This window comes from Cyprinodon variegatus, unplaced genomic scaffold (assembly GCF_000732505.1).
Source record: "Cyprinodon variegatus isolate N-32 unplaced genomic scaffold, C_variegatus-1.0 Scaffold48, whole genome shotgun sequence".
Lineage (NCBI taxonomy): Eukaryota > Metazoa > Chordata > Actinopteri > Cyprinodontiformes > Cyprinodontidae > Cyprinodon > Cyprinodon variegatus.
This window is the reverse complement of record NW_015150501.1, coordinates 1650521-1663682: the sequence shown is the minus strand read 5'-3', so window position 1 is coordinate 1663682 and position 13162 is coordinate 1650521. Positions and strand designations below refer to the sequence as shown.

General features: G+C 37.2%; 1 protein-coding gene across 1 annotated transcript in view; it reads left to right on the top strand.

Moving 5' to 3' along the window:
• The first annotated feature begins 208 nt into the window (after nt 1-208).
• Nucleotides 209-13162, top strand: part of LOC107082189 — a 32888-nt gene continuing 19934 nt past the window's right edge. The window contains exons 1-2 of the mRNA XM_015370728.1: nt 209-254; nt 8923-9255. Of these exons, the coding sequence (XP_015226214.1) occupies nt 209-254; nt 8923-9255 (379 nt within the window). The remainder of the gene's footprint in view (nt 255-8922; nt 9256-13162) is intronic.

Here is a 13162-nt window from a genome sequence, read left to right as displayed (position 1 = left end):
CCCTTTGCATGAAATTATACATTAAAGCAACTTGGTATTGGGGTAATCAGCCTGTGTTTCAGGTCAGGATTCTACCTCTTACCGATTCTTTCACCTGGATTCTGGACTTCCCATCTCATCCCCATCCCTGTTGACTGCTTCTTTGTACACAACCCTTTTTAAGATTTAAAACAGTCAATAAGTGATCCAAACTCATCCAAACAGAGCCATGGGGATCAATCATCAGAGGCAGCACAACCCCCCGGATTCTGAGAGTATTAGTGGCTTTCATTTGTGCACCTTTAACAGTACTAAGTTCTCCTCCCTACGGAGATTCCAGTTCCAGTCAGTTCCTGTTCCTAGTAATACTAGTTTACTTTTACATAAATTCTTTGAATGCTTACTTCATGCATCGGCTGAATTATAAGGTCTCTTTTAGCCAGTTTTAATCTAAAGCAAATAAAGAGAGCTAATAGAGCTAGTGACAGTAAATGCTGAACCAATATTGTTTCTCTGTCTTGGAGAGAAACAGGGCTAAGCACAGAAAAACATGGTCAACACTTTAATTGAAGCTGTTGACAGCAGGAGTCCAGCTGATGCCTTCCTCTAGGATGGTGTCACAGCTAAACAGAGCGCCACTGTAGTCACATTACATTAAGTTTCTGATGAGAAAAAGTAGGTGGAACAAACATTTATTGGTTGGAAAAAAAATGTAGATTTAAAGAACAGAAATAGAATGAAGCAAAATGCTGAAAAGTGGTCCCTATTTCCTCTGGCATCACAAGCCTATTTCAGCATTACTATAGAGATAGCTCAGGATAACCTAAGTCACTCTAACAATAAGCTTTATCAAAAAGGGAAGTTTTAAGACTAGTCTGAAAGTAGAGGCTGTGCAGGAGATGAGAGAGGCTGGACTACTTTCTACTGCGGAGAAAATCTTTGTGGATAAGCAGAGGGTTGGGATGGGTCTGCTTGTCTCTCCCCAGCTCAGCCATTTTGTACTGAAATTCACCCCGATGAATGAGAGGGTCACATTCCTGCGCCTTGGGGAAGGGAGGATTCCATCATTCTGCCTATGGGCTTCAACACCCATTTGGGGAACAACACTGACACATCGAGGGGTCATGGAAGTCATGGATTGTTTATAATGAGCAGCATGTTCAAGCATTAGGACTAGTATTGTGCCAATAGCTTTTTTTGGCCCCAATACTGATACCTGATACGTGGCTTTGCACTATTGGCCAATACTGATACCATACCAATACTATCTGTTTTAAATTGATGTGTGTGTGTGTGTGTGTGTGTGTGTGTGTGTGTGTGTGTGTGTCTGTGTGTGTGTGTGTGTGTGTGTGTGTATGAAGAACTGCATACTACTTGGATGTAAAATAATTGCCATCATGGCTTTTTCAAGCTGCAGCCTACCTTTGTTAAGCAGGAAAAAGACTAATACAAAGTGAATCCAGTAGAACTTTTTATTTCCTAATTGACATGGGTGACAATAGTTGAATAAACTTTTGGCTCTCAGAATGGTATCGCTACCCTATTTGTCGGTACTCACCGATGCCGATACCACCGTTTTAGTGCAATATTGGGGCCCTGCCCAATACTGGTATCCGGCAGGTCCTAATTGCAACACTAATTAGGACATCTATCGGTGGATTTGGCACCAGGACACTCTAAGCCAGCGATTGATTATCAATTTTCTAGTTGTATCCTCTGACCTTGGAATTGACAGCTCAATATAACTATGGCTCTGTGTGAGTTGGGCAACTGTATTTAAAAATTAATCTTGGACTGCTGTTATTCTCATCTGTTTATGTGAAGAAATACACTGCTCTTGTTTTACGAAAGGTCGGTCTATACAGCAGTAGACTTTTTTTCCATATTAAGTAAACATCTCTTAAGTTCCTTAATATTATGGTTATAAGTATGCAGATCTGGATAAAATGAGGGAGCTAACGATTACTTTAGTGGTAAGAATCACAACTAGCTAGCTTTAACATCTTAAACAACCTAAAAATAGAGATAAACCTACATTCTATTATATAAGCTTTTTCTAAGTTAAGATTATCATACACATGCAGCCCATAATAAAATGTGTGCCTTAGGATTACCCAAACCAACATCAACATATTTACATGTTTGGATTATTCCCAAAATCTAAAAGTTTATTTTTAAATTAGCCATTGTATAGCATTTTTAATAAATTATCAATAATATAGAACAGATTTTATGCCTGATATATGCTCTACAATATTCATTTTTATGTGGTGTTGCATGACAGAAGCATTATCTGGTTTAGGTCTAATCCTTATACCCATGTGTTTTACAGCCAATGTAATTACATCTCTGCAAGTCCCCTTTTTTAAAGAGCTCTGAAAGCCTTTCTCTGTTCTGCTCTTATTTCCCACTTCCTCTGCAGCTTGTGTCTAGAGAGTGTTCCTGATGTGCAAATTTGAAAGTCTCAGATAATAATCAGAGGTCACCTTATGTTCTGCTCACCCATACACCAAACTTTGAGTTGATATTTTCTACTTCTATAGATTCATAAGCCTGTGAAAAAGGAGCATAATTTGAGTTTGCTCGCCTCTCCTAACCCACCCATAGATTGTGCAGCAACTGTCATTCAGACAAACAGTTGTGTGGTTTAATTGGCAAAGACATTTTGCTGTGAGAATGATAAAACTTGCAGCATCCTTCTGGCAATGCAGCTTGTAAAGACCCCCCCATCACTGTCAGCACCACCACCCTCAGCCCCAATTGCATTGCTGCTAATGCTAAATTGTATGTATTCATGGTAGAATAAGGAGCTTTAAAGACTGTGGCCACGAAATGAAGGATTTTATTTCTGTTCCTCCACACATTCATCCATTTTCATACCCATACTAAATTGACCTTCACACTTTCTATTTTCCCACCACCAATTTTACTGTATGCCATACCCCCCCCCCAGATATTAGCTCATTGGTGGTGGATTCATTAGACTGAACCAAGGCTGATGGTGATTATTTACTCATATAGGAGGAGAAGGAGACGGGGGCACTGGATCAGTTCCTTGCTATGACTCCTTTGAAGTTAAACTGGTCCCTTCATAAACCCTTTCACACTTCTCCTCTCCCCTCTGTTTCTCATTTTGCATCAGTACTCCTTGTGAGTTACTCCTTCCTCCCATTCTTCCTTTTTTTGCCTATTTTTCTGTCATTACTCACCCACAATACATATCTACTTTCCTTCCTTTTCAATCTCTCCATACAGCCCCACACCCCCACTGGTAATTATGAAAAAATCTGTAATAGTGCTCTGAGGAGCTGATAATACCTTTAGCTTAATTGAAGACAATTACAGGATGTAAAGACATGTTGCCCAGGGGTTGCTGTGTACCCGTACCAACCTTAACTCTCTATGTCTTTCAGTTTTCATCTTTCAGCCTCTCACTTTCTGTTGCACCTCTCTATTTAACACGTGCCTTTTGGCTTTCTTTAATCTCACTGATAGGGTCAAATGTTATTTTTGGAGATTTGAGGCTTCAAAGTTTTGAAAAAATAGAAAAAGAATACATATTTATTTTAAAGACCTTAACATTTCACACAACCAAAAATACACACGTGTGGGTTTTATTTTCAGCATTAAATAAATATAGAACATTCAACTTTACTCATTTTTAAAAACAGCAATTTGGTGTCCAGGTTTAGACTTAGATGTTCTTTTAAGCACATAGGGTCAAAATTAAGTATTTTTACACCTTTATTAAATGTAATTAAATATTCTTAGGGTAATTGCTGAGAAACCAATTTAATACATTTCAGTTTATTTATATAGTGCCAATTCACCTTATAGGGCAGTTTACAGAGACAATTTAATCAGAACATACAGTCTTATGGCTTTAAAGTTTTCTATTATTAAATTTAATTAAATATTCTTAGGGGAATTGCTAGGAAACCAATTTAATTCATTTCAGTTTATTTATATAGTGCCAATTCACCTTATAGGCACTTTAAAGAGACAATTAGAACATACAGTCTTATGGCTTTAAAGTTTTCTATCTAAGAAAAAACTGCTGATTGAGTCATTGACTCGACAGCAATCCCTCACATTCACCTTTATTGTTGCCAGTCAGTTCTCTGGAATGTATATGATGGCATGTCTAACTCCAAGTTTAATCAGAGATTGTAGATGATCCAAAAGTTGGTTGGATTACAGACACTAACCATGCTGGGACTATTGCCATGTTGGATTACCTACTTTCATCAAAAGGGTAAACCATGTAATTGTTGATTTAAGGTGATGTTGAAGAATATGAGGAAACTCTCCATATTTTCTATGCGTATCACTTTGTGTAATGTACCAGGGTGACAAACTCATGATGTTGTCACTACCTGTTACGTGTTTTGTGTTATGATTTGTTTTTGTTTCTGGTTTTCTTTTATTTCCATCATTGCCTTGTTTATGTATGATCTACCAATTTTTCCATGTTTAGATGTTTAGTTAATTTCTATGTTTTCATAATTATAGTTAAAAAGTAATTGCTCAGTGTTGGTAACTGTCTTGTACGTTCTTGGATTGAAGGCTACCTGACAATCAGACCACAGTTTGTGAGACTGAAGGGTCAGTTGTCTAAATAGTCAGCAGTACAGGGGGAGCAACACAGGGGACAGTACTAGCACATTTCCTTTTTACTCTGTACACCTCTGACTTCCAGTACCACACAGAGTCCGTTCACCTGCATTGGGTGCATCAAAGATGGACAAGAAGCTGTCAAGTTGACAGCTGGAGGTTTGTAGAGGACCCAAATGGAGAGAAGGAGGCAGAGATGGTTTCTTCCAGATTTAATGATGAGGGTGGTGGCAACAGAAGCATTAATCAAGAAATAACGACCAGGGAACACATGAACCAGAACTTAAGGTAACACAAAACTTCAGGAGGGAATGAGGAGAATCCAGCATCAGAGAAAATGTCTTAAATAAGTTTAACAAGCTAATAAGTAAGTCTGGCTCTGTTGTAGGAACTCCTCCAGAGTGTATTTAGATAATTTCAAAAAGAATAATTCTTCATATAGTGAAGAACATTATGGACAACATCTTCTTCAGAAGATTCTAAAACAACATCAGAGTGTCTTCAGTCAGAGGCTTCTCCAGATATGGTGCAAGACTGACCACTACAGAAGATCCTTCCTGCCAGCAGTTATCAACACCCATAAGAACCCTTTGAAAAAATGCTCTTGAGTTACTGAAAGGTTTCATTTCCGTTTGGGATTCATAAAGTAATTATTAATTGAATTGAATTAGTATTTTCATCCCAGCATCATTATTTAGTCCCCTGATCTTTAATGTTACTTACCACACTCTTCCATTATAATGATGTCTTTGTATGTGGCCTGTTCTCTGTTTCAGACCTGTGTGCTTTCTACTTTTATCATCAAAGGCCTGATCATAATTATTCTGAGGACCTGTCTGCATTTAGGTTTGGCTCACAGTCTGCATAATATAACACACTGCTGACTCAGTATTCTTAAGAGTCAAGCATTACACTAGAAATGTGTGGTCTTTGCTGATTTGTAGGGTAATAATACTTGAGCCAGTCAATTTCTAAGGTCAAAACCACCTTGACTCCATCAAACTTATTCAAACATCCTTTTTGGCAAATGTCCCAATTTTGTCCCAAAGATGGTTGTGTTTTAACAACATGCTGCTTCAATCATATAGTTTCCTGGATTGTTAAAGATAGACACAACCAGGAGAAGTTAATCCCAAATGCATATCAGTTAAACCAAAATGGTTTTGGAAGGGATAAGTCAGTCCAACTTTAACTTCTAAAATATCTCCAGACTCACATCCTCTTGGGCATTTTTAGATTATTCTTCAAAGTTGTGTCTCCAACAGGAAACCAACTAATTAGAATGTTGGTCAATCTTTCTGATAAGAAGAGTGGTCCAGACATATGCAGTTTGATCATCACTCTTATCCAGCTCAGATTTAGCAAGGAGACAAAAAGTCATGCTTCCTTCTGTCTGCAGTGAAGATGGAAACATCTTTAAAAAGTCGCTTTTGTGCAGTTAAAAAGTCTAAACGATTGCTTAGTGCTCTTTTTAGCATGAAATTCTGAGGTGATCAAATAAGGTTTTAATGATTTTAATCATAATCAATTGGAACTTTTATCTTAGCAATCAATAAAACCAGCAATGTTTTCATCCCTTTAGTTGTCAGATATGCAGCCAGTTTTGCATGAATGTGCTGATAATGTTTATACAAATCTGAGCTTGTGCAGATCAGAGAAAAATTACAGCTGTAAATTAAACTTTTTATTTAATCATTTCATTTACAAAGAGCACACTGCTCTGTTAGTTTTTTCTTTGTTCAAGTTTATCGCTGTGGCAGACTGGATTTGCCCCGCAGGCCTTGAGTTTGATACATATGATATGCATTAAAAGCTAAAAATGTAACTTTTGAGCAAATTATATATAACTTTTGTTATATATACATGCAAAGGTTATGTCTTGTTATGTAAACTCATACAGACACAACATTTAACAGATGCTCCGACTCCAACAGAAAACTTTGATACCATTGTAAATTTCCAACAGTCGTCATTGCACTACCATCTGTATGCTATCTTTCACCACACTGCCATCTGCACATAGCTAAGTTAATTGCACTACCATCTGCAGATATATAGTTGTCTAATTTTTCTAATTTTATTAATTTTGGGGCTAAAATACTGTATATTGCATGCATCAGTTGTTGCCTTTTGGATTTTTGCAGTCAGTGCATTGCTTCAGATGTCTAGGATGAATAAAGAACCACCAAAGGGAATGGATACTAAAACATTAATGCTACTATCCACACTCAGGAAAGCTTCATTCCCTTTCTGTTTTAAAAAGACAATGTTTTCATTAAGGTTCAATGATCAGATCAAAATGTTGCATTGTTTTGCCATTGTGGGAAAAAGTTTATTTGGGTTAGAAAGGTGAGGAACTCAGCATCAAAAGGACTTAATGTTATTATTAAGAGCTATCTTTGTATAAACAGGTGCTGGGGCTGTTTTACTAGGAAGTGGAAGAAAATGAAAATGATTGACCCTAAAGTTTCTTCAGTTGGCTGATCAATGATTTAGCTAGTGTATTATTAACCTTTTCAAATAGTCTTCTGAGCGTGCTGACCCTCTGCTGGTTGGAAATATTTGGACTATAAACCACAAAATTGGATTCAACTCCACTGACTGATAAAAAAGTCTGAAATAAAAGGATCTGCCAAACTCTAAAAAACATTGTCAGATGCAGCTTACTAAAAACAGACCTTCAAATGCAATGATCCCAGAGTCTACAACCAAATTCTTGGTTATTTTGCTTTAGCATGAATAAATGTCATTAAGCTCTCTATTTATGATGTTTGCATGTAGTATATTTAACCGGAACTTTACTTTATCAGTTGCAAACACAGAGAGACACAACTGGAATTGTCAAGCTCCTTTCCTGCTGATTATACCAGTGTTAGATGCCACATTTCCTCTGGGTCTATAAAATGCACGACTTAACTTTTTTACCACATCAGTTGAGGATCACCAATGTTGAAGCTGAACAAAATCCCTGGCTTTCTGAAGGAAAACTAAGAAAGGTCACAAGTTTTGGAGAAATAGCGGCTGCAGTGAGATTGTTTTTCTTCCAGTGTGTGATGGAGTCTTTGTTTTTATGGTATATTCTTGCCTCTTATTTTGTATTTTATTCCTCTAATGTCATCAGCTCACATACAGGTATGTTTCAGCAGATATTTATCCTGCAGTTGAAACTTTGTTTGCATATTGAACGGTCCCCGTTTTACCAGATATTGCTTTATCTTAGTGATAAGTCCTGAATGTGGATGAGTGTGTATCTTTGTTCCAGTGGATCAATTTTATGTTTATGAGATGAATGCTGGATAGGCTAAGCTCAAGGACAGCTTTTTTCAGTCTGTGTCATTGAGTCCAGCTTTTACAATCCTGATTGGACAGTTATCTAACATAGTCATCATACTTACAATAGAACATAATTGGAATTTAATTTTCCCAAAAAGCTATGTTACAACCACAAACATCAATTATCTTATTAGGATATCTCATAATAGATCAATACAAAGTCGAAGTGAAGTGAAAAACAATTGTATCTAAACATATGTTTAGATTTTCTTATTTTGCAAATACTGCATTTGAAAGGTGATTTCTACATTTTATATTCATTTCCCATGAGTCAATACTTTTTTAGAAATACTTCCAGATGTAGGATTTTTAGGGTATATCTTTATCAGTTTTTTTTTTATTTAAGAATGAATTTGTTTCACATTTAGCTAAAGCTCAGTCAGATTGGTGTTGTCTAGAAAAACTTTATTTCAGTTTTTGTTCTGAATGTTGGAAAACCATCTTTTTAGTTGGCTTTTTAGTTAAAGGCTCAATGTTCTTTTAATGTTGAATTAAAATGGTGCTAAAGCAATGCTGCTAATCAAAACATTGAATGTACATTAGAATGACAATAAAGCCTTTTATTTAATTACTGCAAATCACAGATTCAACTGCAATAAAATGTAATTTAAAGTTTAGCAAACAAGTAAAAATTTAATACTGTAATTTAGTAGAATTCCTAAACTCATAATACTGCCAACTTTCCTTCCTTGTCTCAGCTGAATAAAGCATACCATGATAGCACTACCATCATGTTTGACTGGGCGGCAGTTGCACTGCTACTGTTATTTCACATATGTAGGTTTGCATTCATGCTCTTCAGTTCAATTTTAACCCCCTTTGAGCAAAACTACTTCCAAGCTGGTTGCACTAGATTGGATTTTGGCAAACACAAATAAAGTAGGTTTGTAGCAGAGAAAACATAAAGAGTTTATGTTTATTTTTGTAAGGTGCAACACCAAAACTGACTCTCTTGTTTGGACTTTTTTTCTGTAAAACATTCTCTCTCCTCCTCAGACTGGGATGAAGTTGTAATTGTTGAAGAAAACACATCCACCACCTTGGTCTGCTCCGGTGCCAGACTGAGAGGTGACGTATCCATTAACTGGATGGTAAAGTCGGTGGATGCGGATGAGTGGAAGCTGATTCTCTCTGCCAGTGAGAAGAGTAAGTTTTGCGGAGGAGCCTCCAAGGCATCCATCCGACTGACTGACGACAACTTTCAGAACACGGGGAATTTCTCACTGTTCGTATCACCCAAAGCGGAGGACGGAGGACTCTACTCATGCCTCATAAAGAAACAAAAGAAGAAAGTCAAACAAAGGATTTTCCTTTTAGAAGTTCTAACAGGTAGGAAACTGATAACTTATATGCATGTGAGAAGCTGTTAACAGTAGAAACTGCATCATTTCCCACATGATGGGTCTTTTAATTTTAAAAGCACATACCAGTATTTTCCCCCTATTAAGACTCGTTAAGTCGCTGTTTATGAAAGAACTTACACACTTTAAGTCACATTTTAAGACACCCCTTTTTTAGTAGAATGAGAAATTGAATTTGTATACACTTTTCTCTCTGTTAAAGTTATTAACTTTGTTTATCGCTATAATTATTTAAGCATAACTGACTATCATAGCTGATTATTAACTTTCTTTTAAATGGCGAGAAAGCAAAAAATATTGGTCTACTTTTGATGCAATTACAATTGCAGATTCATCGGTGAAAAGGATCTATACTTAGACACTGACATTTTTTGCCTGTTTTAATTGGGAAATTGTTTCACTTTTGGTATCTAGAAGGGAAATAAAAAAAATGCCATAACATAACTTTTTTTCAATGAGTTGTTGTAGATGTTGATGGCTGTGGGCAGGAAGGATCTTCTGTAGCGGTCTGTCTTACACAGGAATTGGAGAATCCTCTGACTGAGAGCACTGTTGTTGTTTAACAGTCTTCTGAATGAGATGGTAACAGGTGTCCTTTATGTTTTTTGTTTTTGTAAAAGTATCTCCATAGGTTCCACTAGAGTTCCCAAAACAGAGGGAGCCTTGTTTATTATATTATATAAAGTTTATCAAAAACATTCTCTGATGATTTTACCTCAGAAAGGGAGATCACGTTCTCCACAATAGTTATAGCAGATATGCAGCACCTTTTTACAAACAATGAAGGACCTACGGTTCCTTAAGAAGTACAGTCTGCTCTGTCCCTTCTTGTAGACAGCTTCACAGTTGTGTCTCCAATTGAGTTTGTTGTCCAGGTGAAAACCAAAGTATTTATACTCATCTACCAGCTCCACTTTCTATCCAGTGATGTTAATAGAATTCATCTTGTTCAAATTTCTTCTGCTATCTGCAATCATCTCCCTCGTTATGTTACTATACAGCAGGAATGTCAAAGTCAAATTCACAGAGGGCCAAAAAAACATATGTGCTACAAGCCGAGGGCCGGACTGGTTAACTGTTTATTAAAACATATTGAAATGAACATAGCCTATTAATCCAAAACCTAACACACTGTTTTTTTTAAAACAAAATATTAATATCAATACATTTTCAATATATTAAGAAACTTATTAAGATAAATACATAAAGGAAAGTGCAAGCATTATAAACCAGAAATGCATTACTGTGCTGCTCTATGATCCTACCAATCACTGCTTTCAAATAGAAAAATAAGAAAAGAAAAACATTTAAATCAGTTGTATTCTCTCTCATGGCTCTTGTCTGCATTTTTCCCTGAGTCGATTCAACTGAAAAATATGAATAAATAAAATACAAAAATCTATGGTACACAGACAAAACAATACTTCCTCCAAAGAAAAATCACATCTTGTACAAAGAAATGTAAAACAATGTTGTGATGAATCACGGCAGCGGATCCAGAATTCAGCCAGAGGTTCTTTAAAAAGGAATTTATTAAACAAAAAGCAGAGCAATACTAAAAAGGACAGCAGAATCAAAAAGACTACAGGTGTCAGCAGAGGCTGATTGAAGTCAAAATAAAAGGAGCCTGGATGTATGGAGAGGGGAGCTGATCCTGCAGGTGATAGACGGACATGCTCCTGAGCGAGGGGCAGGTGGGATCCGCACGCCAGGCACAGAATACCGGGATTGTTAAATTGTTAAAGGGGGAAAAGCAAAGACCAAAACAATCCAAACATGCAAATCACAACAAAAACATTCAAATAAAATAAAAACACAATCTTGTTTTCCCCTGGGAATGTAGTGCTGCAACACAACTGCACCAACACTACATTCCCCACAATGCAACGATAGCCCGCAAACTCACAGCAGCGTGCACAAGCGGCAGTTGCCTGTGGGCCGGTTCTAATGGTAATTAAATATCATCCAGAGGGCAATGGATAAACAAATTGCAGGCCAGATCCTATATGGCACACATGACTTTGACATATGTGCCATACAGGATCAGGTAATGCTCAACATCACGCTACAAAGCGGTTCAGTATCTCTCTGTACTTAGCTCTTGTCCACTTCTAATGTGCCAGACCACTGCAGTTATCCGAGTATTTCTGTAAATGAACTCTGTTTTGTACAATAGTTAAGGCCGTACAGAGTAAAAAGGAATGCTGTGAATACCATCCTCTGTGGTACTCCTATGCTGCTGACTATATAATCTGACAGTTTGATGTTTGTCTTACAAGCTGGGATTGGTTTGTCAGGTAGACTTTGATCAAGACAATTGTTGTGGACCGTAGCTGAGTGCTGTCTGCCTTGTTTAAATGACAGTGTCACGATTTGGCTATGGTTAGTTAACCCAAAAGCAAAGGCCGGCAGGCAGAGGTGAATTTAGGGTAGATTTAATGAAGAGTAACTGAAAAAACAAAGTCCAAACAAACAAGAAACCAGAAATCCAAAATTCAAAACATAAGAAAAATAAGTAGAAAACAAACCAGAAAACCATGGAGACATCAGGGAATCAAAAACTCGAGGAGGAAGGCTCAGAGAAACGAAGTTGGGCGGTGTATGATGAGGACCCAGCAAAGAGGAACTGAAGAGAAGAGGTTTTTAAAGGAGACTGAGACAAAGAGAGGGCTAATGAGGAAACTGGGAGCAGGTGTGCACAGAACAAAACAGGGAAAGAGCTAGGGAAGAAGGAGAACATAAGAGGGCAGCCGAGAGCAAAAAGAAACCTGGAAGACTGGAAATAACAACAAAATAATTATAATTACTAGGACTATAAAACATGGAGAAAAGAAAACTAAACACTCAAAAGAAAATTTTACCGGACCCCGGCTTGGGCCGGAACTTGGAAAAAACCAAAGAACCCAGCAAAATAAAAATAAAACCACTAACACTAGAAAACAATGCGTAAAGCAAGACTGAACACTAAAAAGAAAAATATAACAGAACCAAAACTAAGACAGTATCTGAGAAAAGAATCAAAGAACTCGATAAACTAAGAATTAACCCACTACAAATAGAAAACAAGGAGCAAAGTAAAACTGGATACTCAAAAGAAAAACAGAAACCTGACAGACAGTAGGTTTGTTGAAGCAGGTGTATGATTGCATCTTCAACTCCACGGTGATAATCAGCCTGCAGGGGCTCCTGATAGCTGCTTGTTCGTCCATCTGGACCTGGGTAACAGTCTATAGTCATTAAGGACTGTTGGCTGAGTTGTTTTGGTACTGGAACAAGGCAGGAGGTCTTCCACATCACTGGAACAGTCTCCTGCGTCAGGCTAAGGTTGAAGAAGGCTAATTCAGCCAGTTTTAACAGCACAATTGTGAAGTTCTAAACCATTATCTTACAGCTCTGTGTTTAGGATTATTGTCCTGCTGGATGGAAAACTTGGAGTTTTGTTTATCCAGGATTGCCTTGAACTTAGCTTATCCCGGCTTCCTATCAATACTATCCCAATTTCTATCTGCTGAAAAATAAACATCCCCAAAGCTTGATTCTTCTTCCATCATTCCACATAGGGCATGATGGGTTCAGGCTGTCATGCAAACAGTTTTAGTCTCATCTAACCAGAGTGCCTCTTTCCGCAAGTTTGCTGTCACTCTTAAATGTCTTTTGGTAAACTGGTCTTCTAATGACTTCCTTCCTGCCACTTTATCATGAAGGTCAGATTACTAGAGTGTACCAACTTCCGCATTAATGTTCCCTCCAGCTTATATCCGCAGAAGTAAAACTTTCTTACTTTGGCAGTTTTAGCAGTTCTTTAAATAATTAACATTTAGTCAGTCTTATATCTACTATTTCTCCACTGTTTATAAGACAACATATTTTACATC